Source organism: Pempheris klunzingeri, chromosome 10 (genome assembly GCF_042242105.1).
Source record: "Pempheris klunzingeri isolate RE-2024b chromosome 10, fPemKlu1.hap1, whole genome shotgun sequence".
NCBI classification, from domain to species: Eukaryota; Metazoa; Chordata; class Actinopteri; order Acropomatiformes; family Pempheridae; genus Pempheris; species Pempheris klunzingeri.
Window position 1 is genome coordinate 12,701,282 of NC_092021.1, and position 25,580 is coordinate 12,726,861.

General features: G+C 43.1%; 1 protein-coding gene across 4 annotated transcripts; it reads right to left on the reverse strand.

Moving 5' to 3' along the window:
• Positions 1 to 387: 387 nt before the first annotated feature.
• On the reverse strand, positions 388 to 25,226 carry ranbp2 (RAN binding protein 2). Of its 4 annotated transcripts, none has more exons than XM_070838199.1 (30): positions 25,026 to 25,226; positions 23,774 to 23,841; positions 23,570 to 23,681; positions 22,483 to 22,635; positions 22,127 to 22,357; positions 21,847 to 21,989; positions 21,100 to 21,295; positions 20,411 to 20,551; positions 20,032 to 20,191; positions 19,559 to 19,740; positions 18,590 to 18,789; positions 17,371 to 17,494; positions 15,443 to 15,604; positions 14,900 to 15,037; positions 14,610 to 14,741; positions 14,269 to 14,499; positions 14,072 to 14,155; positions 13,452 to 13,593; positions 13,240 to 13,334; positions 8,531 to 13,148; positions 6,760 to 6,936; positions 5,745 to 5,831; positions 5,361 to 5,536; positions 4,850 to 4,958; positions 4,619 to 4,795; positions 3,927 to 4,016; positions 2,975 to 3,126; positions 2,585 to 2,858; positions 2,142 to 2,497; positions 388 to 1,498 (listed from the first exon to the last, which is right to left on the reverse strand). In XM_070838199.1, exons 1-30 carry the CDS (start codon positions 25,095 to 25,097, stop codon positions 1,193 to 1,195), a joined length of 9,288 nt encoding a protein of 3,095 aa, XP_070694300.1. In that variant the 5' UTR covers positions 25,098 to 25,226; the 3' UTR covers positions 388 to 1,192. The 4 variants fall into 4 exon arrangements, with proteins under 4 accessions (XP_070694300.1, XP_070694301.1, XP_070694298.1 ...); XM_070838200.1 differs by adding an exon at positions 8,005 to 8,082 and having other exon boundaries at positions 4,619 to 4,958; XM_070838197.1 differs by having other exon boundaries at positions 4,619 to 4,958; positions 13,240 to 13,322.
• Between the last annotated feature and the right edge of the window lie 354 nt (positions 25,227 to 25,580).

Sequence of the window (25,580 nt, forward strand, 5' to 3'; positions counted from 1 at the left end):
AGTCTGTCTGTGGTAAAAACAAGCACTTTTACTAGATGGTTGTTGTCTGTAAACTTTATTCCCCAATATTTTAAAACCTCTGATGAACTAAGCAATGCTTTATTATTTTATGGCTTAAATGTAGGCAAGATGAAATACACTGAGGATTAGACTCGTGCAATCAACCTATAAAAATCAACCAGTGTAGAATGTAAACTTAAAAATCCTTCAACTTAAACAACTTAAGAGGAAAAAAAAATGCTGTGGTTGCAGCATTTATGGCACGATACTAATGAGACATTAAGGCTGTAACCATTGTTCATTAAAATCAATACCAATGATGTACTAAGTGAGGATAAACATGAAACATTTACAAAGAAAACCTTTTCAAACAGCCAGCCATTATTTGTAAAGCACTTTATTTTATATCAGCATCTTATTTTGGTACAACAAGCACCATTTCAATGTTGTGATAATCTCAAACTATAATGGATCCAAACCCGATGTAATGTCATTGTTTAACCACCCACCTTCCACAGGGCAACACAGTGAGATGAAGTCCATTTATCTGCATGTTGTGGAATCCACTTACACAAAGTAAAGTCACTTGGGGAGCCCGACAGTAAGAAGTACACAGAGGCTGCGTTAGGAGAGAAGGCAGGGGAACGGTTACCAACCAGCAGGTGCATCAACGAACAGCCTCACCTGTCAATTACAGTTAAGACTTCTTCAAAACAAGGGGGAAAAAAATACCCAAGTGGAACTTATGAAGAGGACCAGCACATTCAAACTGAGCACATGCAGGACAAAAGAGAAAAAAAAAAAACTTTAAAAAAGTAGTCCATGTACATTTATACACACAAAATAAACAATGAGATTTATTAACAGATGATGATAAAGAAGTGCAACAGAGTGAAAGCGTACGTGTGCCTCCTCCCACAATCCACACCATGTTTCCCATGTGTGAGACTACGTTATAGGACAGCAAAACAATGTCTGATTCAGGGCTGCTGGAGCCCAGTTTGTACGATGAGAGGTCTCACTCAGAGGTCCTGTGCTCAGCGTTTCATTCTCAGACGCCTAATGACTACGGATTCAGTTTTACCAGGAGGGTATGCACTGCACAGGGAGCACGTCACTGTCCACTGTCTTTTCTTACTTTACCTTTATGAGCTAAATCAAGCTGCAAGTCCTGGTCTTAACGTTCGGAAAGCTACAGCTGTCCACAGTCTGTGATGACGAGCTTCTTGGCGGGCGTGCCCTCCTTTGTGCCCAGCTCTCCCATCTGTTGCACCACGTCCATGCCGTCCCGGACCCAGCCGAAAGCCACGTGTTTGAAGTCCAGGTGTTCGGCTTTCTTCAGGGTGATGAAGAACTGCGAGTTGTTGGTGTCTCGTCCGCGGTTGGCCATCGACAGGATGCCCGGGCCCGTGTGCCGGACGTCGAAGTTCTCATCCTCAAACTTGCTGCCGTAGATGGACTTGCCTCCGGTGCCGTCACTGTTGGTGATGTCACCACCCTGAAAGACCAATGGGGAGCTTGTTAGCCATTCTTCCCAATGTGAGGGAGATTTGTCCATTTGATTGGACTTATTCAAAGTGTGTGTGTATTTGGGATCTGGCTCTCCAACAGTGACGCTGCTGCATTGCCAACAATTCACTACATTAAAGATACGTATGAAGCAATCAGATAACAGTAGGATATGATTCAACAGTCAACATGGCGGTGTCGATAACGGATAGGGGAATTTATTCATGTCGACGTTCATCAGAACACACTGGGATGGAATTTATCTGCAAATGATCCAGCTCAAAACCAAACCAAACTTTTCCAAGAATGCCAGTTTGTAAGCTGACGTGACCAAAATGCCAGGCGGGGATAATAAATCAGTATTTACTGATGCAAAGATGCATTAACACTTGATCACAAATGACAGAATTCATTTTGTATAAAGGAGGTCGGCACAGTGACGAGTGCTTTCACTTTTTATTTAAACTCAAAAGACTTCTGTTTTCTTTTACTAAACCAATCATTTAATTATCAATTATGGTGAGACCAAACCATCTGAGAAGTGAGAAAGTATATTGAAGCCAAATCCTGGTTGATCAGAGTTACCAAGAAATGCAGCTTTTGTACTGACCCGGTCTCCATAATCTCCTCACCTGACACATGAAGGACGGTATGACTCTGTGGAAGATGGAGTCCCGAAACCCAAAGCCCTTCTCGCCGGTACAGAGAGCCTTGAAGTTTTCCGCTGTCTTCGGGACAATATGGGAGAAAAGCTCTATGGTGATGGTGCCCAGTGACTGGCCGTCGGCTGCCACGCTGAGGAACACCCGTGGGTTGGTGTCTCTGGAGTGCTCTTGAACTCTGGACATCTGTGGTAAGGAGGTAAATGAGGCATCGCCAGTGGTGTCGCCCATGTGGCTCTGACACTCGCAGAAGGTCTTTCTGAAGGATTCAGCTATCTCGGGGGTTTTGAACTTGGCTGCCAGCTGCTCCACTACGCCGTCGCCGTCTAGAAAAACAGAGAGACTGTCAGGAAGAGGACAGCTAAAACGCATCGATGCAAATGTTAGCACAAAGCAGGTTACTGGGCGTGTACCTGAGTAGTCGGTGGCCGTCCAGATGAGTGCGTTAGCAGAGGCGTTCATGGGATTGAGCTCCATTGCCTGTGTGATTGTGTGGTTGGCACAAACCCTCAGCACCTGCTCTCTCCTCATCAGGATTCGGTAGAAATGTTTGGCTGGGTGGAAAAGGATCTTGATGTCACCGATGCCACGCTCCTTCCACTGGCCGAGGTCCCGGTCCCATCGGTACAGCTTAGCGCGCTCCTTAAACAGGATTTCCTCATCCTCCTCTCCAGACTTCGTCTCCACCTGAGAGACACACAATTACCCAAAGGATGAGTCGTGGTCCTGGACCTCATTCACTGAACTTCAAAGGAACATCTAAAAAACACACTAAAATACTGGAGTGCAGCATTTTATGGTACCTCTGGTAGAGACACTATTGGCTCAAAGTGAATGTCCACATTATTAGAAGCTTCCTCTTCATCACTGCCTGCCTCGTCGCCGTTTTTTGTTGCTGAGGTCACTGCAGCCCCAAATACTGTCGCTCCAGCATTTGCCCACGAAAAGTTGGAGTCTTCATAACGAGAGAGAAACATTAAATATTTAGTGAAACAGGCTTAATCTGATGCAAACATTTTCAAACCAGTTTGATATCAAGTCTAAGACCAGAGCGGACAAGTAATACCTGATTTTACCACTAGGTGCTGCATATGACTCAGCTGCTCCTGAGTGGAGCATAATGACAGCCCATGACTGAGAGTGAAGCGGCACCACAATCAGGACAAATGAACAACCGTTCAGCTCAACTTTTCTTCTAAAGTTAAACATCAAAATAACAAAAATGTTGAACTTTAGCAGGAATCAGATCCACAGGAGGTGACCAGCAGGGTTGAGAAGTAAGTGGAAGTCAGCCTTCAAGGCTAAAAACAAGGTTAAGCTGGACAGATTGGACATCAGCTGCTAACGCTACAGGACTAAGGCTAGTGTCTCACTGTTTTCACATTTTATCCAGAATAATCCTCTGATGTTACCAGACTTTAAACGCTGTGGATACACGACAGACGCTAAAGACAAACATCAGTAACTTTACTCAGACACTAGTGGCTCCGTTTATAGCCTAAACAATCACTATTATGTTTATCATGGTGTCATACTGCTCATGACTGATGCAGTAAAAGTTGGATTTACCACTACAGAGGCTACTTTTTAATTTGCCAGAATGTCTCAGACAAATGGCGGTCCAGTCGATCCACATAAAATCAAACTGGTTTAAGCTCGTAGACCAGACTGGATCAGACCGCATTGGTAACAATATGATAAGACAGGTAGTTGTCAGAAATACCATCTTAAGAAAATGTCAATGCTGAAGCAAACCTTTCTTTCCAAATGCAAATTCGTCTGTGTTTTTGGCCAAGTCAGCAAAAGAGGAGCCTCCGAATGAGTTGAAGCCAAAGCTGCAGGGGTCTGTGGTGGGAGGAACAAAGTTATCAGCAGCTGTTTTTATACCGCTCACTTTTGTTTGGAGGATTCCAGCAGACGGCGGGTCAGACACAACACCAACGCTGTATAAAGGCGTGTGAGGTCAGAGCTCAGCATTAAACCTGACTCAAGACAATGATGGTGTAACTTATCTTCCCACTTTTAGGTTCCAAACTTGTACAACATTTGAGCTGAACATTTAAAAGCAGTGGAATGAAAATAAAAAGCAGGACACATTTCATACAATATAAAAACAGGATGCTGTGAATCTGGCACAATGTCAAAACGTCTTCAACTTAAAGGAGCTAAGAATCTGACCAACGTCAGAGTTACTTAAATGTGCTTATTGACACAGTAGGAACATTTTGGTCTCACACCTGTAGTAATATCTGCAAACACCAAGATGATGATAGACCTTTTTTTTTTGTTGCTTACGTTGAATGTGTGTTTACTTTGTTCAGCTGTGTTGTTCTGGTTATGTGCATGTACAGGAGAGCAGTGGAAAAACTCAAGCCAAATTCTTTGTATGTGTTCACATACTTGGCCAATAAAAGCTGATTCTGTACTGAACAGGAGGTGGTCTTTACCTTGACTCGCAGTTGCAGCAGGAGTAGTAGTACTAAGGACGGGTGCAGACTCTGTGTTGGACTCTGGCTCTGGGCTCTTCTTAGTTGATAGATCAATGGGAGAGCTGCTCTGAGCTGCTTCGCTCTGAGTCTCTGGCGGCTGGTCTGAGGTCTGTTCCGCCGCTGTAGACGTGCTGCCTGCAGCTTCTGTGCTGCCTGCAGCTTCTGTGCTGCCTGCAGCTTCTGTGCTGCCTGCAGCTTCTGTGCTGCCTGCAGCTTCTGTGCTGCTGCATGACGTTGGCTCTTCTGAGACCACAGCAGAGCTGCTGGAGGCCTTTTCAGTTTGGTTCAACTGGGCATCCTGAAACATTTCAGGAATTTAAGTGAGACATTTCAGGCATTCCACACACAGGTCAATTTTGAGATTGCGATTTTGCTTTGCTTTCACTGTTATTTTAAAGTTTTATTCCTCTATGCTCTGAAGATATCGAAAATTTTGGCTCCACTATGACAACAAAATGAAACAAGAATTTTGAACCTGGCTTTATCCTATTCTGGAAATGTATGCACATACTTAATTAGATAATGCAACGTTTGGATATTTAGACATTCAAAAACTTGATTCAAAAAATAATGAGTTAATTAGTCTTAATGTAAATAATCAACTGGGATATCATGGTAATATCTTTTAGTTTTTTAGCTTATTCCCCTGTAGTGTCTCCAATTAAAATTCAATGCCCTCTCTAAGTGTTGTGTCCATTACCAGGTCTTGCTGTGCTTTCCGAACTTCTGTCTCAAAGTCCTCAGGCTTGTCGTGATCCGGGTCGCTGTCTGTGGTGCTCAGGCCGCAGAAGAAGGTGGGTGGAAGCTGGAGGCTTTTGGCCTTCTCCTCCTCCTCCGGCGTCGGCTTCTTCTCCCACACCACCTGGCAGTCTGGCTCTGGATGCGGTGTGAAGCATTACTTTTTTGTTAAGTCTACATACTTGGTGGTGTACAGTACATTTCTCACATGATAGTGGTCATTATTTATCCATCACAGCCCTTTAAATGTCTGTGAAATCAATTGAATTGATGAGTTTTAACGAATGACAAAAGTGGGGGTGAGTAACTGGATAAAATGGTGAGAGACAGGATGTGACATACGTACCATCACCATAGGCTGCGGCTTTTCTCTCAGGAGGATCAGGGTAAAGCTTTCCATTCAAGGCCTTTACTGCAGACTCATAGTCCTCATCTGAAAATTCAACACACATTTCCCTTAAAATTTCCGTTTTGATATCAAGAAAGATGTTGATTTCACAGTTTACAATTCACTCCAACAGACTCTGAACCATGTGAGCAAGACAGTATGACAGTTTTGAGTTTGTTTTGTCGACTTCTGACTGAACTATTCAGATTTTCAGCCCCTTGATGGCCAGCTTTACAGACAATGACACATGTAGTTGTTGTGGTGAACAGGGTTGGGCGTCAAGAGCCGCTTCCAGTTGAGAACGGGTTAATAAACTGTCCGATCCATCAGAATCAAAGCTCATCAATTCCTTTTATCGATGCCAGCAGGTATTTTATGCTACTCAAAACCTGCAACAAGGAGGATTCATGGAAGAGAGGAAGAAACAGTCCAAAGCATGGCTTCATTTCACCAAGAAAGATGGCGACACAGCTAGTTATTAAAGCTTCAAGCAGCAATGATCAGGCCCAGTCATTGCTAAAAGAAGCTGGAAGCTCAACACTAAAATCTGTGCAGTGTCGAGTGCACAATAACGGCTATAATATGCTGGAATTAACAGAAGTGAAAGTTGATTTTATGTGCCAGTGTAACATTTGGTTCAACTTATTCCCTTTAAAAAAAATAAACATTTATTTAAATGCTACTTCATACACATATTTCGAAAGCATTATTGTTTATTTCAGTGTTGAATTTGTTTTCTAAATTGTATCTTTTAAGAAAAAGAGCATTTTAATTATTTCAACATGTTCTGATGTTATTAGGCAGACATAGTGGTCACACATCAGAGATAAACAGTTGAAAACCTGTGTAGGCCTACTTTCCCCAGAACAGAAAACTGATCAAAAATGAATGAAGAAATTGATAAAGAATTGTCATCCTAGTTACTATGTTCACTTCAACAGAGCACACTTTTACATTCTTGTGTCAATCTCACCATCTGTCTCATCGTCGCTGGTGTAGCCTGGTTCATTCTGGTAGCAGAAGAAGGTGAGAGGAAGCAGGAGTTTCCTGGCTAAAGCTGCCTGTTCAGCAGTGGGCTCCCTGACATACACAACCTCCACCTCCGAGTCCTCACATGACCCGGCGCTACCTCGCTTTGCCTCAGGTGGCCCTATGACAGACAGAAGTAGAACAACACAGTCAGGCCCGGAAGGAAAATGTTTTGAAATTAAGCTGCTTATAAACACCGGTGTTAGTTCCACACACACAAAAAGTCATGCACAGCAAAAATGAATGGCATGCATTTGATTTACACGTGTGTGACAGACAGAGTCGGCCACTTACTGTTGAACACATGGTGCCGTAGCATTAAATAGCATCAGTACCTGAGGTTTAACTCTAATTAGCCTTTGCTGAGGTCACTGACAGAAGCCGGACGAGACGGGGAATTGCATTTCACACTGTTGCTACTCACCCTGAACTAAAAATGGCATGTGTGACGTTTGCACAGTGCATTCCTCACTGAGGGAACGCTCTCTGTGGAGTCTAAGCTCACCTTTCAAAAAGACATTAACTTAAACTGATGTGCCTGTTACCACACAAACCTTTAAACTGATTGTCTATTGATTATTTAAATGGTAACTGGTCACGTGTGTCTGAACATGCGCTCTTTGGTAGGCGGGGAAATACTGTTTAGACAAAGTTAACAGGTAGCATTTCTACAAGGTCAAAACAGTTTTTGGCTTAGACTGTACGAACACGTGGCCACTGTGACATCACCCATTGAATTGTGGACTGCCGCTTTGAAGCCTTGAGTTTGGCATTTTCAAAATCACCATCTTTGTTTAAGGCCGCCGTCATCTTGATTTTGTCTGTATTGAATGCATCTCCAGCCTTTTATCTTATACAAGCGACTACAACAGCAGACCTATGAAACGGGTCCTTTTAAATGTCCTCATGGAGCATTCAGAGCTTTGTAAAACTAACATTAAACAACATTAAATGCATTACGCACAATTTCACCCTGATGAACCAGATATTTAAAATGGAGTAATAAAGTACAGTTCTAATTACTAAAATTCTGTGTACAATAAAAACTGCACTTCCACACATTGGACATGCAACACATTAGGTTCAATGTAATTTTCACTCCGTGCATCCAGGTTATTTTTTTCTACTAGTAAGGGCCAGCCAGGTGACAGCTGAATAGTGTTAACACACACTGCAGTGATTAGAGTACCTTGGGGTTCAAATTGGGTGGTTGATGTGCAGGTCCAAAAAGCCATTGGGTTATCTTTGAAAAGCCTAAAATCCAGCCCTAAAGGATGATGGGTTGTTGGGCGAAGAGAAACTAATTGTGAGGCTAGTATCATAATCAGAAAACAAGACCAGAAGTCTTAAAAGGACAAAGAGAAGCACTATATGAGTGTCTATTATGAACTGTGTTCAAGCTAGGTGGATATGAAACACCTGCAGCATGTTCACTAAAACCTACTACACAATTTATTGTGTACAGTTTTGCTAAAAAGGTGCAGAATATTATAATAAAATGAAACAATGTGCTGTATATTAAGTGGCTACAAGGGGAGGTCCTTTAAAATTTTTATCTCTGTCTTGGCGGGTTCAACTGAGGGATGATGGAGCAATGAGATGTAGATGAGACAAGACAATGGAATACAACTCAAATGAACAAAAACAGTTGTGGTACTCATTCAAAAACTCAGAAAATCAGACAAATACTGCACATATACTGAGACATTTATTACCTTTTTCTGGGATTTTAAACACAGGTGCTGCAGGTGAAGCCTTGGATGCAGATTCCGCAGTCTCAGAGCCAGACTTAGGAACGCCGAAAAACCTCTGAAGGCTATCGGTGCCGAAGACAAACTTAGGGGGTGACACCACCGTCTTTGAGGGGTTGACTGGACTCGGGGATGCAGCTGCACATGGCTTACCATCGGTGGAAATCTCTGTACGTTCCTTTGTGGTCTCTTCCAGAACTGCAATGGCTGCCTTCCCACATACAGAAGTGGCAAGGCTTGCAGATCCTGTGGGTCCACTATCTTGAGGTGTGGCAACCCTGGATGTCACTTGAGTCATGAGTTCCTTTTTTTCTTGTGCAACCTTGGCCTCATCAAAGACCTGTTTGAATGCGTTTGCAGTGTCCTGAAGCTTGAATCTAACCGCCAGCTGCTCAATATTACCATCTCCTACTTCAGCAAAGTCCATGGCACTCCAGACCCAGGCCTTCTCTGCGCCCTTCATAGGTTCCAGCTTCATGGCTGATGTGATCCAGTGGTTGGCACAGATCTTTAGTACCTGGTCTCTCCTCATTATCAACCTCACTTGTTTGGTGTCGTAATTCTGCAAGATTTTGAGGTCTCCAATGCCCCTCTCCTTCCACTGGCCCAGCTCCTTGTCATAGCGGTAGAGTTTGGCTCTGTGACTGAAGACCACCTGTTCATTTTCCTCTCCTGTAGAAATGTCCACCAGGTCAGGTAAGGGGACAACAGGTTCAAAGTACTGGCCATCCCTCTCCTCATCTTGGGTTACATCCTGCTCGTCATCAGTGCCCACTGAGGTTCTGCTGTGGTTGAGCTTAGCAGGAGACTTGGAGGGGCTGATGCCAGGTTGGAAGCTGAAGCTGAACCCACCTGTGGATTCACCAAAGCGGAAAAGGTTCTTCCTCAGCGGGCTGCTGGCAATGGGAGAGGCATAGACTGAGGAGTCAACAGTATCATCTAAAGCCTCTTCTCTTAGGTCATAGTTATCCCACTCCAAGGTGGGGCCGGTGGTTTCACCATGAGGCTTGTTTACAAGGCTTGAAACATTGCTGGTTGTTGTAATGTCTCCCTGGCTGTCGTCATCTTTGATCTTTGTTTTCTCATCTGTCAAGAAGAATTTCAGGTCTTTCAAACCAGACTTCATTTCCTCTGCTTTCTGAATGAGACGTGCTGTTCTGCCTGAATCAACAAGCTTATGGGGGGTTTGTAGGGGGATGTCCAAGAGAAGTCTCTGACACTCTTCAAACTTCTCCTTAAACTCCTCAGCAAGCTCTGGGGTTTTGAACTTCGCTGCCAGCTGTTCAAGTTTAGCATCTCCATCTGAGAAGTCATTGGCCATCCAAATCCATGCTTTGTCTGAGCCTGCCAAGGGCTTCAGATTCATAGTGGTGGTGATCCAGTGGTTGGCGCACACCTTCAACACTTGCTCTCTTCTCATCAACACCCTTAGCCTGCCATTAGTGTTGTTCTTCAGGAATTTAAGGATTCCTACACCACGCTCTTTCCACTGACTGGTGTTGGTGTCAAATCTGAACAGTTTGAGTCGCTGAGAATAAAGAACCTGTTCATCCTCCTCCCCCGTTACCAGGTCCACCTTCTCGGGCATCTGGACCACTGGTTCAAACTGGATATCGTCATTTTCTTCTGTTTTATACATGTCATCCTCCTCAAGTTCATTTGAGGCATCTGCCTTGGCGGTGGTTATCTGTACTGTTGAGAAAACCTGCTCCCCTGCCCCAGAGAAACCTTTGAAATTAGGGTCGTTCTTGCCAAACTGGAAATCTCCTCCAGAGGACTGTGCCAAATCTGCGAAACTGAACGTATTGGTGTTTCCAGCAATCAATGGATTTTGATCTTGCTCCGTTTGGCCTGATGAGGATGTTAACATATTTTCTTTCTCCTTGTGCTTGTCTGCTATGCTTTTCAGAAAACTGGAGGCTGACCCTGATGAAGGCGTTTGCTTATTGGTTGAAGGGGTTTCTTTTACAGAGTCCTGAATGCCAAACTTGAAGCCACCAGTGGGAGCAGGCATCGAGAAAGAGAAGCTTGAAGAACTTGTGGTACTAGATCCAGACTGGGGTGCTTCAAACTTAAAAGAGGCAGCTGAGCTTTTATCTTTGTTTTGGCCAAACTGAAAAGTGCTGCCAGCTTCAAAAGGAATTGTAAACCCAGCTCCAGCAGGTTGGCTTGCAGAACTCTTGGTTCCAAAGGTAAAGCTGAATGTGGAGGCTGAGGGAGCAGTGCTGGTTGTGCTTGTAGCATTTGGATTTAGTGTCTGACAGGCCGCACACCTATTGGCAGAGGCATCGTTTCTCACCAGACAAACATCACAATCCCATTGTCCATCTTTCTTTGCAAACATGGCTTCTAAAGAGGGAGTGTCATGTGGGACATGGCAGGAAACACATTCAGTGGCTGATGAATCATTTCTGACCAGGCAGGTACTGCAGTCCCACTGCCCATCCTTTTTTGCAAAAGCAGCCCCGAATCCTGACACTGCTGGCTGATTTGATGCTACCGGAGCCCCCTCTGTTGGTTTAGCAGCAGGGTTGGGGTTATTACAGGCGACACATTTGTCAGCAGAGGCTTCATTTCTTACCTCGCATACATTACAATCCCACTGCCCATCCTTTTTTGCAAAAGCAGCCCCAAATCCTGACACTGCTGGCTGATTTGATGCTACTGGAGCCCCCTCTGTTGGTTTAGCAGCAGGGTTGGGGCTATTACAGGCGACACATTTGTCAGCAGAGGCTTCGTTTCTTACCTCGCATACATTACAGTCCCACTGCCCGGGCTTCTTGCTAAACTGGGCACCAAACCCAGAGCCAATAGCAGGTATAGAGGGCTGCGCTGTGGGCATAACTGTGGCTGGTGCTGTTTGGGCTGAGGCAGGTGTTTTAGGTGAGGCTTTAAGAGCTTTACAGGAAACACAACTGTCTGCAGAGGCCTCATTTCCTGCTTTGCATACATCACAGTCCCACTGCCCGGGCTTCTTGCCAAACTGAGCCCCAAAGCCAGAACCAAACGCACTGGTAACTGCGTCAGCAGGTTTTAAGGTGTTGATGCCAAATGAAAATGAAGAGGGTATAGAGGCTCCAAAAGCACCAAATCCAGTAAATGTAGATCCAGAACCACTGGGTTTTGATGAATCGGTACCAAACTTGAAAGTAAAGGGACTGGCTTTGGTTTCACCAGCAGCTTGGATGTCTGGTTTGGATGAAGAATTGGGATTAGCACTTTGACATGCAGCACACCGCGCATCTGTGGGTTTATTTCTTACACAGCACACAGTGCAGTCCCATTCCCCTTCTTTAAGTGCAAACTGGGCTGCCAGAGATTCAGAGTCTTTTAAACTTTCCTCTTTCTTCTGCTGCGGATTGTGATTTTCTGGTGATTTGAGTACAATTTTCTGGGCTTCCTCAAACTTTGCTTTGAAAAGTGATGCCTCATCTACTGTTTTGAAGCGGATGGCCAACTGTTCAGGCTTAGGCTCTTCATCTGCATAATCAATGGCATTCCAGACCCAGGATTTGTCGGAGCCAGCATTCGGTTTCAGTAGCATATCAGCATTGATGTAGTGGTTTGCACAGATTTTAAGGACTTGCTCCCTTCTCATTAAGAGGCGGACCTTCCCTTTAGTACTGTGTTTTAGGATTTTAACATTGCCAATGCCCCGCTCCTTCCACTCTTTCGTGTCTGTGTCAAATCGATACAGCTTTGCCCTGTTGCAAAACATTTCCTCCTCCTCCTCCTCACCTGTTTTAACATCTACTTTATCAGGAAGGGGTACGATGGGTTCAAAGTGAGGACCATCCTCATCCTCCTCAACATGAGTGCTGTCATTGTCGCTCTCCACTGCTCTTTCCTCTTCTGCTGCAGGCGTGGCGACCCCAAACGCTGGCTTGGTGACATCTCCAAATTTAAATGGCTGCTCCACCTTTCCAAACAAACTCCCAGTGCCTGTACTCTGCGAAGAGTCGGCAAAGGAGAAGTTTGTTACACTTTTATTCCCAAAGGTGAAGATGCCTGTTTGGCTGGAGGGCTGCTCCTGAGCTGGAGGCTTCTCTGGAACAGTATCCGTTTTAGTGGGAATGTCTGACGTAAGTAGACCAAGCAGACTTTCACTGCGCTTGGCCTGGGAAGCTGAGAAAGTGAAATCTCCATCGTTGGATTTAAAGTTAGAGTTAAATTTAAAAGCAGCTGAAGGCGTTGACTGGGCAACTGCTCCAAAACTAGGCACTTTGGGAACTTCAGCAGGTGCCTGCTGGCTGAAGGAGAGCTTCCCAAAGTCCACGGGCTTCCCCTCAATGCTCTTTGGTGGCTGAACGGGGACTACAGCTGATGGCTTGGTGAAGTAGCCAGGTTCAGGCAGGGGAGGATTAGTGGTTTGCTGGGTTACACTCTGGCCATAATATTCTTCACTATATGGGGACAGAAGGCTTGTGGCTGGTGATTCAAACCGGAGAGGGGCACCAAAGACCTGTTCTTGAGGAGGATAAATGCAGGCTGGGGCTGTCTGCAATGGAGGTGTATGAGTGGGCTGCTGGTAGGCATACATATGCTGCTGAGGTGGCATACGGTTCATACCATACATTGGGGCCTGTGTAAAGAGAAAATAGAAAATAAAATGGCATTCAATGTACTCTGAACAAGTTTATTACTGTGAACTAGTATTAAACTGTGATAATTACCTTGGTGGGGGTCACATTTGCTGCGGTGCGCAGGAGATACTGAGAGTTATAAGCTGGAGACTGGTTGTAGTACACAGAAGGGCCTGTGGTGGCAACTTCAAAAAAGATAGAAAGATTTTGTAAATTTTATAAACGATTTCTGTCCGATACCTGTAGACAAAAATATGTAGCCATAAATCTCAACATGCTTTGGTTCTAAGCAGTGTGCTGACCTGTTAGGGGGGCCCCATGGTAGGACTGGACTGGGGTAAAAGGCTCTTGCAGACCTTCAGCCCCGTAGCTCTCCCCATACATCTTGTGATGAGGAGAGTCTGCATTGCCTGAAGAGTTGTGTCTCAGATCATGGACTTCATTCTGCAAAACAAGGAGCTTAATGACAAGTGGCTCCATCTGACATCCAGAAAACATCAGAAAATGTCACTATAATATAATAATATTAAAGCTGAATATGTAGAGTACCAACAACATATACCAAGTCATTCTTATCTTAGTTATTGTAAAATGTCAAATAGTGTTTATTCGGCTAGACTGAAGAGAGAAACAGGTGTTTACTTGAAAAATATTAGAGACATGCCTTTATTTGTAATTTCCCTTAAACACTTGTCTCAAACACTTCTTCCATATGTTTTCCTTTTCTTATGATAAATTCAGCAGAACATACCCGTCCATTACTATTAGCACAAGAACTTGCTTCCCTGTCAAACTTTAACCCTCTTCTCATTCACCAGTTTATTCCGCATAAATGGAACCAGTGTGAAATTGTGTGGACTTAAATGGTGGTAATAATAATAATAACAACAATACTAATAGACATTTAATCTCTTATCCTGACCTTGAGGGCTTCAACTTGCTGACACAGCATCTGGAGGAGACTTTTCTGGTCCTCCACCCAATGAGGTGGTGTCTTAGGGGAAATCTGAGAAAGAAATATAACGAAAAGTCATTACTTTGTCTTGTGAGTAAATATCTCTGATTAATACGACAAAATAGCTAACAACTAAGAAATTTCAGACGGTCTTCTGAACCTACCAGGTGTCTTTTGGAAGGAGAGACGATACTTTTGTTCGGAGAGGGTGTGGAGAACTTTATGTGGGATATGGTGGCAGAGGTTTCAGTGGGATGAGCAGGGCTGGAGTGGGCTGGTCCTCTTCTACCCTCCTCCTCCTTCTCCTCCTCTTCATCCATGGCCTCTCCACTCTCCCCCAGCTGCTGGTTCACGTCATTGAGGAGGTCAACAACTTCCTCCATGGAAACAGGCAGCTGGGACAAGAGTATAACAAAAGTTAAACCAGCTGCAGAGCAACAATGTGTCACTACTTTTTGATATATGAAAGCTCAGCTTGCTTTGAGCTACATTAAATGGGACCAACCTTCTCAATATCATCTGCATTAGCATTGTAGATCTTGGATAAGTAGGTCCGGAACTTTCTCAGGAAAGTGATGCACCTGTCTTGGGTTTCCTCAACCCCGTTGCTGGCCTCCTCTGACAGCCGCTGGTAGATCTGCCAGGGATACGCAGCACATCAGAGAACACAAATAGTAAAGATATGCACTTCCTTCTGTCTTGCACTACAAGGAGCCACTGTTTTATGTGTTGTATTCTTTGTTCTCCCCCCATGATTACAAAACTTAACTCAGACAGATGAAACGTATAACTTACCTGTGCCAAATGCCAAATGGATGACATGTTATTGATGGTTTCCAAGGTAGCAATCGCCTCCTCTGTCTTGCCTTCTATGTCAAGGAGGGCCGCATATGCTATCCTGGCTTCCTCTTCATAACCCTTGACAGAAGAAATCTGAAAAAGAACACCAATTATTCATTTTAGAAATATATTAGTATCATAGGTGCATATATTTGTTGTGGGGGCCTGAGTGGGAAATTAACCCAAAGATCTACCATACTACTACCATTTGACCTACAGCAGCAGTTACTGATTAAAGAAAATTCAAAAACCTGTAAACCTGTGTTAGTATTTAGAAAGTTCTGCAATAAAATCAAACATTGTAATTTTAAGTTAATTATAATGTAAACATATTCAGCACATAATTTATATTCACTGAACACATTAAAGGCTTAACACACAAAAGTTCAAATACAACATCAACATAATTGAAGAGTGGTCACAAAGAGTGTCCCACCCATCTCCACATACATCCAAATTTTCATATAGTAAAAAGGAAACTATGACAATAGTATTAACCTGAATGTCTTTGGAGGGAAAATGTATGAAGAGAGGGTCCAGGGGTTCTGGTATACTGCGTCTGTTTTTGATCCTTTCCAACAGAGGATGTACTACTTTCCAGTAGTGGACACTGCGGCCGATGTACTCCTTCTGGTCGTAATACGAGTTCACTCCATCACCCTGAGTTATAAAACATACAAAGACAGCTGAACATCAAGGATAGACAGTTTGCCTGCCTTATGAGCCTAAAGGATAACCTGGGCCCTAATTTTTCTTTTTTGTGTGTGAAAATTTTGGCATCCAAATGACTGGTGAGTACATGAACTTTTGGAATTGGTTCAGTAGATCTAATCTGCCAGCAGCTGAGAACAGGTAGCAAATGATCTGTAATGTAATCCTTCAGGGCTGTTGCGTCAGATCAAAGTAAGTCCACTTCAAGTGTTTGAATAAGAATGTGAGCCTCTCAGTGGCAAACAAAGTGTCTGACAGCATCACAGAAATGATCCCTGCAGAGATAGACCTGTAAGATCCTTTTTGTTTAACCAGAAACAGCTGTTGTAATGTGCTATACAAACCCAGACTCCTTTGACAAAAAGGGTAACTTTATCCCGCAGGACACTGAAATTACTGATAACAGCTGTTTCGATTCACAAAGATGTCACACAAATAAGACAGCGGTACACCTGTGTAAAATTAAGGTTTTGTCTGGTGGGATCCTTTCTGTAATGTTGTCAGACACTTAGAATTACAATCTGAGCACTTTTAGTGGACGTACTTTGATTGATTGGTGTAATTCCCCAAAGGGTTACTTTACAGCCTTTGAGGTTCATTCACTGCCCATTCTTAGCTCCTGGCTGATGTGGTCTACTGGACCAATTCCAAAGGTTTTTCTACCTTCCAGTCATTTCAGACCTAAAATGTGTTAAAATAGCGCTACGGTTTTAAAAAAATACCACATTTATCTTTTAATGCAGGGCGGACAACATTAAGTCAGACAGTTTCTTATATTGTTACAAACTCTAGCAGAAAACAAATGGACTCAGAGAATTTTTTTAATAATATAATTAAGCTAATATAATATAATTAAGCTATAATTAATTAAGAATATACTTTTTTTTATATATATAAAAATATTTTCATTTCATTTCAATTTTCATTCTTTGGACATACCTTTTTTTCTTCAAAATCCAATGTTAATACCCCCCCAATACAGTTTTTGCACTAAAGTTTATTCTGTCGTTCTTTTGCACTATTCTGTATTTTGTACCTTCCGTTGTTTGCACTGTCCATGAGAGCTGCTGTTTCTCATTTCAATTTCGTTGTGCTTCTTGCACAATGACAATAAAAGAATTCTGATTCTGAATCAACACATGTGACTGTTTGGATTTAACAGTTGTACAGTGACAGAAAGCAGCAGGTGGAAAGGCAAGTGTGCCTGTGCAGCATTTGGCAAGGTGGTGAGGTATCCAACTGCTACTTTTCTGGCCGCGCTGCACGTCTGCGTGTGCACAACAGTCACCCACAACTAATCTGGACACCTTTCTAGCTGACGATCATAGTAACAAGGGAAGCTGATTCTACTGACATACTCATTTCGATGATCATGCATCACATACACCTGTTCACCTTGTTGACTGGTACCTTTATACTGTGACAGTACAATGCTTTCAGTTACCCAATAATCTAGGACCATCACAGCATTGTGCAGTACTAATGATACTAACCATTATGCATCGAAGCAAAAACTAGCGTAACTGTGCCTTGCTGTTTAAGTTGTAATTTACACTTTTATTTAGCAAGAAGTGTTTTAAACGAAAGAGTTTGGTATATTTAAAAAATACTGAAAAAAAGTGTATTAGAAACCTCTTAGAACTGCACCTGCTTGTCAAGTAAGCAAGCTACTTGCAGAGCTTGTGGAAACAGTGCATGTGTGTGTGAGTGTGTACCGTCTGGCTGAGACACTGAGCCCAGTGGATGGCCAAAGCTGGTTGGAGTCCATTTTTCTCTCCAGCCCTCAGAGTGTTCAGGCCATGCTGGACAATCATCCGCAGTTTGGCTGACATGCCAGGACTACAAGGAGACACAAACAAAAAAACTGAACACTAGGACACACAAAACGTTTACACTAAAATGACAGAGCACTCCAACATCTTCATGCCCACACCTGCACAGTCTTAACACCCACATTACCAAGGAGGTTCACTGTTTGCTTTGGTCAGCAAGTTTGAATTTTCTGTGATTTTTTTGTGAGATTTCAAACTGATGTCAGTCTCTTTTTTGAAAATGTTGAGATGTTTATCAGCATCTAGAGACAGTCTGATAGCAGAGAGCCAAGGTAATATTTAGTGCTTAAATACAATGACTTTAACTATGGAAACGGGCAGCCCATAGGGTGTTTCACAGGCTGTAGCGGGCTCAGCTTTGCAGCTACAGTGAAGATACAGGTATAATGCATTTCAAGCAAAAATACTATAAGTCACAGTGACCTATTTGAAGATTATTTGAATAGTTCAGGCGGAGAGAAGAGAGAGCCAGGATAAGCGCTAACTTAACACAGCTGGTATCTACGGCTGCTTCTAGCTAATGTCCAGATTGGCTGAAAGAAATGGAACTCAAGCTGCTTAAGCAACAGAAACTCAGAGGCTGTTTGTGCCCACATCTAGAGAGACCTGGCTTCATCTCAGTGCCCCGGATTGATCTACTGCTGCCAACGGGTGTACTACTAGGCACTGGGAAAAATGAAGGAAAATATTCTTCTTAAAACAAGACGACAGTTGTGTAAACTATTCAGTTTTTTATAATGTAACAAAAATCTTGTCCCATCCCTAACAGGTATATGAAACTAGACGATCTAGGGCACCACATTGGAAGGGGACTAGATAATGATCCCAAGTTAAAATTTTAGTGAAAGAAAAACTGGCATGGTCATTTTGAAAGAGGTCCCTTCCCCATTACCTCTCACCTCAAGACACAAAGTAATAATGTCAAAAAAAGGTAGTGTAGGCCTGAAGTGCATGAAAGTTGGTGTGTTTGTGTATGTGGGTGATGATGACGATGACAATAATACCAATTTAGGCACTGAGGAAATACTTCTTTTCTGTCAAATCGTCTTTGCACTGTGACAAATATACTGTATATTTTATAATGAACCCTAGCTCTACTCACGCTGCTCTTTTGTGAATGAGGCTGTAGATGGCCTCCCACCACTCCCTCTGCCTGTCGGTGGTCAAGAGGCGGAGGAGGGGAAGTGGGAGGCAGCGAGGCTCATAGAGCTGCTGTTGTTGCTGCTGGTTCACTCCACTGCTGAGCTTCGCCGTCTCCTGGAGCTGACAGTGGCTACAGAAAACCACACCATGTAAAAACACCTGGATGGGGATGAAAAACAAAAGAAAAAAAGTTTTACATTCTGAAAGAAATATCAAATGGATTTGAATTTGCTACAGGGCCCTGAAGTGTTGTACGGCAAGGCTGAGGAACAGCTTCTATCCCTCAGCTGTTCACGAGCTGAACTCTTACCCCCCCCATCCCACTGCCCCTCACCTCCACCATCTGAACTGCCCAAGGACTCTTATCACTGCATTGCACTTTATTCTCATGCACTTTACCACTGTACTATTTATTTATTGGATATCTGCCTGTGCGTGTGTGTATGTGTGCGTGTGTGGGAGTGAGTGATTAATGAAGAGCATTTTAGATCTTGTTGTATTGTAAATGCAATGACAATAAAACTATTCTATTCTATTCTAAATGTTATCACAAAGAACTGAGTAGCAAAAGTGCCATTTATCAAGTCAATGTGGAGACAGTTTCAAGCACAGGTTTCACATTTAACCACTGAATTTGTTTGTACATTTTAAATAAGTTACGTGCACATTTTTGAGTAAAGTTTCAATACACTTTACATGAGACCGCAAACAACAGAATCAATTGCTTGCACGCACACAAACAGTTAGTTAGACACAGGATTAATGAGACTGACCTTATCATAGGCTCTGTCTACCTAATCTTTGTTTCTTATATTATCTTTCTAATATTCTTAGGTGGGATGTTGTGATCAGTGGAGATTAGTGATATCTGTGAACTTCATCTTGTGTCAAGTGGACCCATGAAACCTGCCCACATGATTCCACCTACCTCCAGATCCAGCAGGCAGATGGACTCTGGTGCATTGGTGTCGAGTTTGGAAGTTTCTAGAGTAAGTCTGGGAAAGAGCTGTTGTAGCCAGTCCCGCAGGGCCGGTCTGTGGGTGAGAAGGATCCACTGTAGCCCCAACCAGCTCAGATGCTGCAAGTCACCGCCATGCAGCAGGATGGCGCCTACATAGGAGATACCAAAGTATTATTACAATGTTATTACAAAGTAGAAATGCTGTTTAGCAGTGTGTAAAGTCTGCCTGCACTGCTAATTGCTAAGTTACAAACAAATGCTATTTGTCCTCCAAAGTCAACAGTGCAGTACTCAACATGAAGAAAGTGACCCAAATAAAACAAACAAATCCAAATCTAACTGCAAATGCAACTTAAAAATAAAAGTGGACCTGAATTGAAAATGAACAGAGCTGAAGAGATCACCATGCTACTTTAGTATTCAGAGTATTGGTTTTGTACCAGCGTCCCACTTGGCCAGTTGAGTGAGCTCTGGAGCCATGGTGTTAATGGAGCGAATGTTGTCATTGGCAATGAAGGATGGTCCAGTGGAGGCCTGTGGTCCAAACAGGAGTTCAAACAGAGAGTCCTGACCACTACGGTTCCCAAAAGCTTCCACCACCTAAACATATAAGACATGTAATCAATGTTACATTACACATCAGGTTATCAGTGCTGTCTGTGTCTGCCAAGCAGACAAAGCAATAGAGCATAAGTCCCGGCTGTGACAGAGTTGTAAAATGTCCAATCAATCGATTACATTGCTCTTCAGTAACACAGCACACTTTTCATTTCTGTTTTTTAAAAAGGCTAAAATCTGAATCAGAACACATGGACAGACCTCTCTGATCAAGGTGGATGAATCTGTGCTCAGATTTAGCAACATGTGGCCGGCCTGACTCTGTCGGTCGTTAGCCAGCAGCTCCAGGAGCTGTGGGGCCGACTGGTCTCTTTTGGTCACTTTAGCCTTTGGTCTGGGCACCTGGTGGCAGGACAAACACAACAAACTGTATTAAGAAGCTGTATATCTACAAAGATTCCTCATCGTGGCTGTCATACAGTCTGCAAATGGAAACTTAAACGTTGACAAACAAAGACAGCATTACTGCAAGGCAGCGGTCAAGAAAAATTATTTTATCATCCATGTTCAGGCCACAGCTTTGCTCGGTCCTGAGTAAGTTTGCAGCAATGCAAAGGGTATGGTAAAGCCAAAAAAAGTAATTTTCTTAAAGAGAAAGCTGATTTTAGGACAACTGCCACTTTTGCAACACCTGCTTTTGGAGAGAACTTTTTCAAAAAAGGTCAAGACATCAACCACATTAGCATTGTTAAAATATGTGGTTACATTTGTATAAAAGGAAATAAGTTAAGAAAATGTAAAAGAGAAGAAAAAGAAAATCCGTAACATTTTTTCTGTTTTACTATCCTGAAGAGAACCAGACAGATTCGAGAGTTTGGGGATTTGTAAATGATATACTAAAAGGCTAATTTCACTCCTGACAGGCAAGCGGCTGGTTGGGGTGTCAGTACCTGATATGCGAGCAGGTAGCACAGCGCAGCCAGGTCAATGACGGCCCTCCAGGTCTGTTGGCGATCCTGAGCCAGCTTCAACAGCAGTGTGCCGGCATGCAGGTAGAGGTGACCTCTCATCTCCACAAACACCTCACAAAGATCATCAGTGTGGCGGCCAGCGACGCTGTTCAGCGTCTGCATAGCTTGGTCAAAACTACACAAACACACACAAAGTTTAATATACACAGCTCCTTGCAGTTGTGAAGATGCTTAAGTGAAATGAATGGAAACAAATGGTTGTCATTTTAAAAAATCTAAAAACAGTGATGTGCTTCATAAAACCGACTGCACTAATTCAAAATCTTCCTGATTTCTGTTAAATGTTGTGGTTCTTATAAAACAGGGTTACGCAATTAATGTGTTCACTTTGTTTATTTTACCAGCTGTTCATATTAACTTTGATTGTATATTTTGCTCAGGATATAATCCTGCTTAGACCTAGTAGGAAACCTCTTTAAAGGCACCTTCTGTAAATCACATGTACATCAATTAATGGCTCCACAGCCACAACATTCAAAACAGTGTTGAACCTGCTGTTTGAATCAGACATGAAAAGATGTTGCAGGTCTTCTGTAAGCACATGAATTTTAGCTTGACACAGAATTGTGACCCGGATGCCATGATGTAAAGGGAAGTTACTCCCAAAAATGACAATACAGTGGACATCAGGATTCGATGGATACAGCTTGTGTAACCATGACCTACTCTCTGAGGGCATCGAGGCTTGGCTGCACACTGCTCTCAGACAGTGTGATTCTCAGCAGGCTGCAGTGGGCCAACAGCAGCTCCTTCTGGAGACGACGGCACATCTTCTCATTACTGGAGATGCTGGGCTGAGCTAAATACTCCTGCAATAAAGGTTCATCCATTTTTTAGTTTTGTTTTGAAGTCAAATAAATTAGATTTGAAAATCTAAAAGACAATAGCACACCACAGATGCTTTGCCTTTCCAATATCCTGTGCATTACTGCCCTTCCATGCTGACCTGCAGTGTGCGTAGCACCACCGTGTACCAGTCCACACTGTTGCGCAGCATGCCCCTCTTCTCAGCAGCCAGGCAATGCTTAACAGCTTCATCCAGCTGCCCGTCCTGACAGAACAGCTGAACCAGCTTCACGTTCACATGAGCGTCAGCTGGCCTTGCCGCCAGCTCGGCCTGGAGGAGGTCGAACAACCGGTTCCAACCTTGCTGACCCTGACGACTCAACAAGCGTTCCTGCACAGAGAGGCACAGATAAACCAAAGAGAGTGAACGTGGCATCCTTTCTGTCTTTAATATGCACCTCCTTCATTGAGAGTTACATTTTAGGGACTGGAGACTGAGATGAAAAGGAACCTCACCTTCAGGTTGAAGACTGCAGGGTTTCCCGGCAGCAGCTTGGCAGCTTTCTCCACCCAAAACTCTGCTCTGCTGTCACACTCCTCCTTACCGACCAGTAACTCAGCCACCTTCAGCACCAAGTCCCTCTGGGCTGGGTTCAGGTCTACTGACCGCTACATACACACAAGGACACACAGGCATGCTAGTGTTAGGTTTTACAAAAACCTGTAAACATGTCATGGTTCCAAAGGTGAAAGGAGGAAACATGTGCAAAAGAAGAGGTAGAAAAAGACCAGTAGAATGGTTAGTTTATTTATTTGGTGAGTCTGATGTGTTCTATTATTCTAGTTTAAGCCCATATTGACTGATTTGTTATGTTTAAGTGCATCACCATCTAACCAACTATCAAACCAACTTTACTACAGAAAGCAATTCTTCTGACCACTTTTACAAACATGCATGTATACAGCGCCCTTTATTAAGTCTATTATATTAAAATAACGTGGTAACACAGAGGTGAATTTGGCTGAGACATCTGAGCTGCTTGAACATATAAAAGTCGACCAATTTAACAAATTTCTTTTCATAACACTCATTTTTGTTATGTTGTTTGCCTTCTGGATTTGATTTTCTCCCAATAAAGCTTATCTGTGCTTTTGGAATGACTATCAATTCCTGAATGTCACAGTGAGCTGGGCGCACCACCATTTTACAAACAAAACAAACAAAAATGCAATTAAATGTCTACATTGATGGATTGCCTGCTGTATTTCAAACCTGCTGTATTTCATCAATGACATCAAAGAAGGAGGGCAAACATCTAAAACCTTATGGCATGCTATGGGAGCAACAGAAAGCATGCAAAGGCCATAGGCTGTTTTTAAATATGCTGTTACGTAAATTCAACAGCATCCAAAGCAATGTGTGCAATTTCACCTCCCCGCGCTGGTAATAATACCATAGCAAAATACCATTTTAGTTGGTCTGCCAATAATTAAGGCTGATAATAAACAGTACACGTGTACACATGGTAAACAGCTTTTTAAAACACTTGGAGGAAAGGCTCTGTTTAGCCTTCTTTTTCTGCCTCAGACATGTTCTACCTACCTTGTAACATCCTACTGCCTTGTTGATGTCACCCTCTCTCTCGTAGAGCTGTCCAAGGAATTTGTGTGCTTTGGGATCCCTCTCCTGGACTTTGAGATACTCTGATACATGTCTGGGGAGGTGATGAAAAATGCAAGATTACTGTCAATACAATTGAGATGACACAAAACATTCGATCAACAAAGGGAAGGTTTGTGTGCTTACCTTTTCGCAAGTTCATATTCCTTTGCTTCAAAGTACAATTTAGCAAATAAAAATCCTTTGACTGGTTTCTGTGGAAAGAAAACATTGAAGATGAGTATCAAAGCAACAACAATGTTTTAAGCGGTTTCAAGTATTTTATCTTGTTTGTTATGGTAGCTAACAGGCACAAGGATGCCATTTAAAGGGTTATTTACAGTATGCATCATTGGGTGGCATTAACTCAAATAAAACACCTCAGCCCTGATATTGTAAAAGTGAACAACATAATTAGCCAGCATGGTTATAGGCTCATGGTTTAGTGCTGATCTTACTAGCCCTGCAGACTACCTCTCCTTGTTGCAGACTTGACTTGTGTTTGCTGAGGTTAAATATTTACATGAGATCTTATTCCAGCAGATTCTGTGGTGCCAGGAACTGGAATAAATTACCTGAGATCATTATGGTAATAAGCAAACACTGCAGTTTTAAAGGGCCCAATAATTGCAGCTTATCCGTATTTTAATGTCATTATTCAATGGAGTGATGTTATTTATAACAATACACTGTAAGTATGTATTGTTTTGGGTTGCCACAAGGGGAATACTGTGAGTTTTGGTTATTTTGGTCGTGTAGTGCTGTGTGATTTGTAGCTTCAATATCAATTAAACTAAACCATATATTTATGGAGAATACGGTTAACCTTCTTCTTGTCAGGAAATGTTTAATGGGACATTAACATTAAGTTAACTTTGAACCAGTCCGGTAACTTCTGTTGACAAGTCGTCCAGTCGATAATTAAGCTGAACGGCAGAACATTTCTGAGTGAGGTTTGGCGAACAGCTACCGTTCATTAATTAACAGCACCCACTCCGGTTTAACCTGAAATTGTGGCTACGTTGTTCCTGGTGTGTAAAACTAGTGTTAGCTGTAGTTAGAGGCGGTCGGAGTAACCGAGTGGAGGCTAACTAGCACGGCTAGCAAGCTAGCTAGCGCTGCTGAACAACCCCATGCCGCGCATTTTCCGAGCTTAAAGTGGGAGGACACGACGGGGCGTCATCATGCCGGTTAGCTAGCGTTAGCTAGCTGCTAGCCAGGGGCGGTTAACAGCGGTTACACCGAACACAACACCCATGCTAACAGATTACCTATCGGCTTACGATAGGTAAAGCTACTCCAGGTGTTCAGGTTGTCTCCTCGTACCAACTGGCTGGCACATGCTGGTCTGACATGATGGCAGCAACATGCTAACATGCTAACCGCCGGCTCAACTTACCTCTTTGAGCGAAGGAGATGAACTCTGTACTGAGGAAACGTAACGGTCCACCTCAACCTTACTCCGCCGCATGGCTTCAAAAAACTATTACCTCTAAATCTGCCGACTGTGGTGCACAGGATACCGGGAGTTCACTAAATATAAAAACTATCATTAATGTCGGCTCGGCTGTCACTGCGTAACGTTAACTCCCCATGACGGTATTGCGCAGCGTCATTATCGTCGAATGGCAGTAGGTCACGTGGGTCGTGTTCTTCCTTGAATCCGGCTCCTGAACCAATGAGAACCGAGTATTGAGGGTGACGTACTCTGACGCACTTTATTTTGAAGGGCTGCTGTGCTCTCTGGGGTGAACCACCACGGACCTCAGGCCATTTGCATCAGGAGTCATGCTATAATTCAAATAGTCTGCAACACTACGAACATAATTACTCTGTATAACACTGAAAATGACAGTTGAGACCTCATTTGATTATATTTCGTTAAGAAAAAATAAGTAACTCACTGACAATAAAAAGGAAATATGACAACCCAGTCATACTTGCAATGTTTTAA

Coding starts and splice junctions, on each gene's coding strand:
- ranbp2 (XM_070838200.1), bottom strand. CDS start 25,097: ATGCGGCGGAGTAAGGTTGAGGTGGACCGTTACGTTTCCTCAGTACAG. Junction 20,552..21,099: donor GCTACCTGCTCGCATATCAG/GTACTGACACCC, acceptor TCCTGCCACCAG/GTGCCCAGACCAAAGGCTAA. Junction 19,741..20,031: donor ACTGGCCAAGTGGGACGCTG/GTACAAAACCAA, acceptor TCTCCTATGTAG/GCGCCATCCTGCTGCATGGC.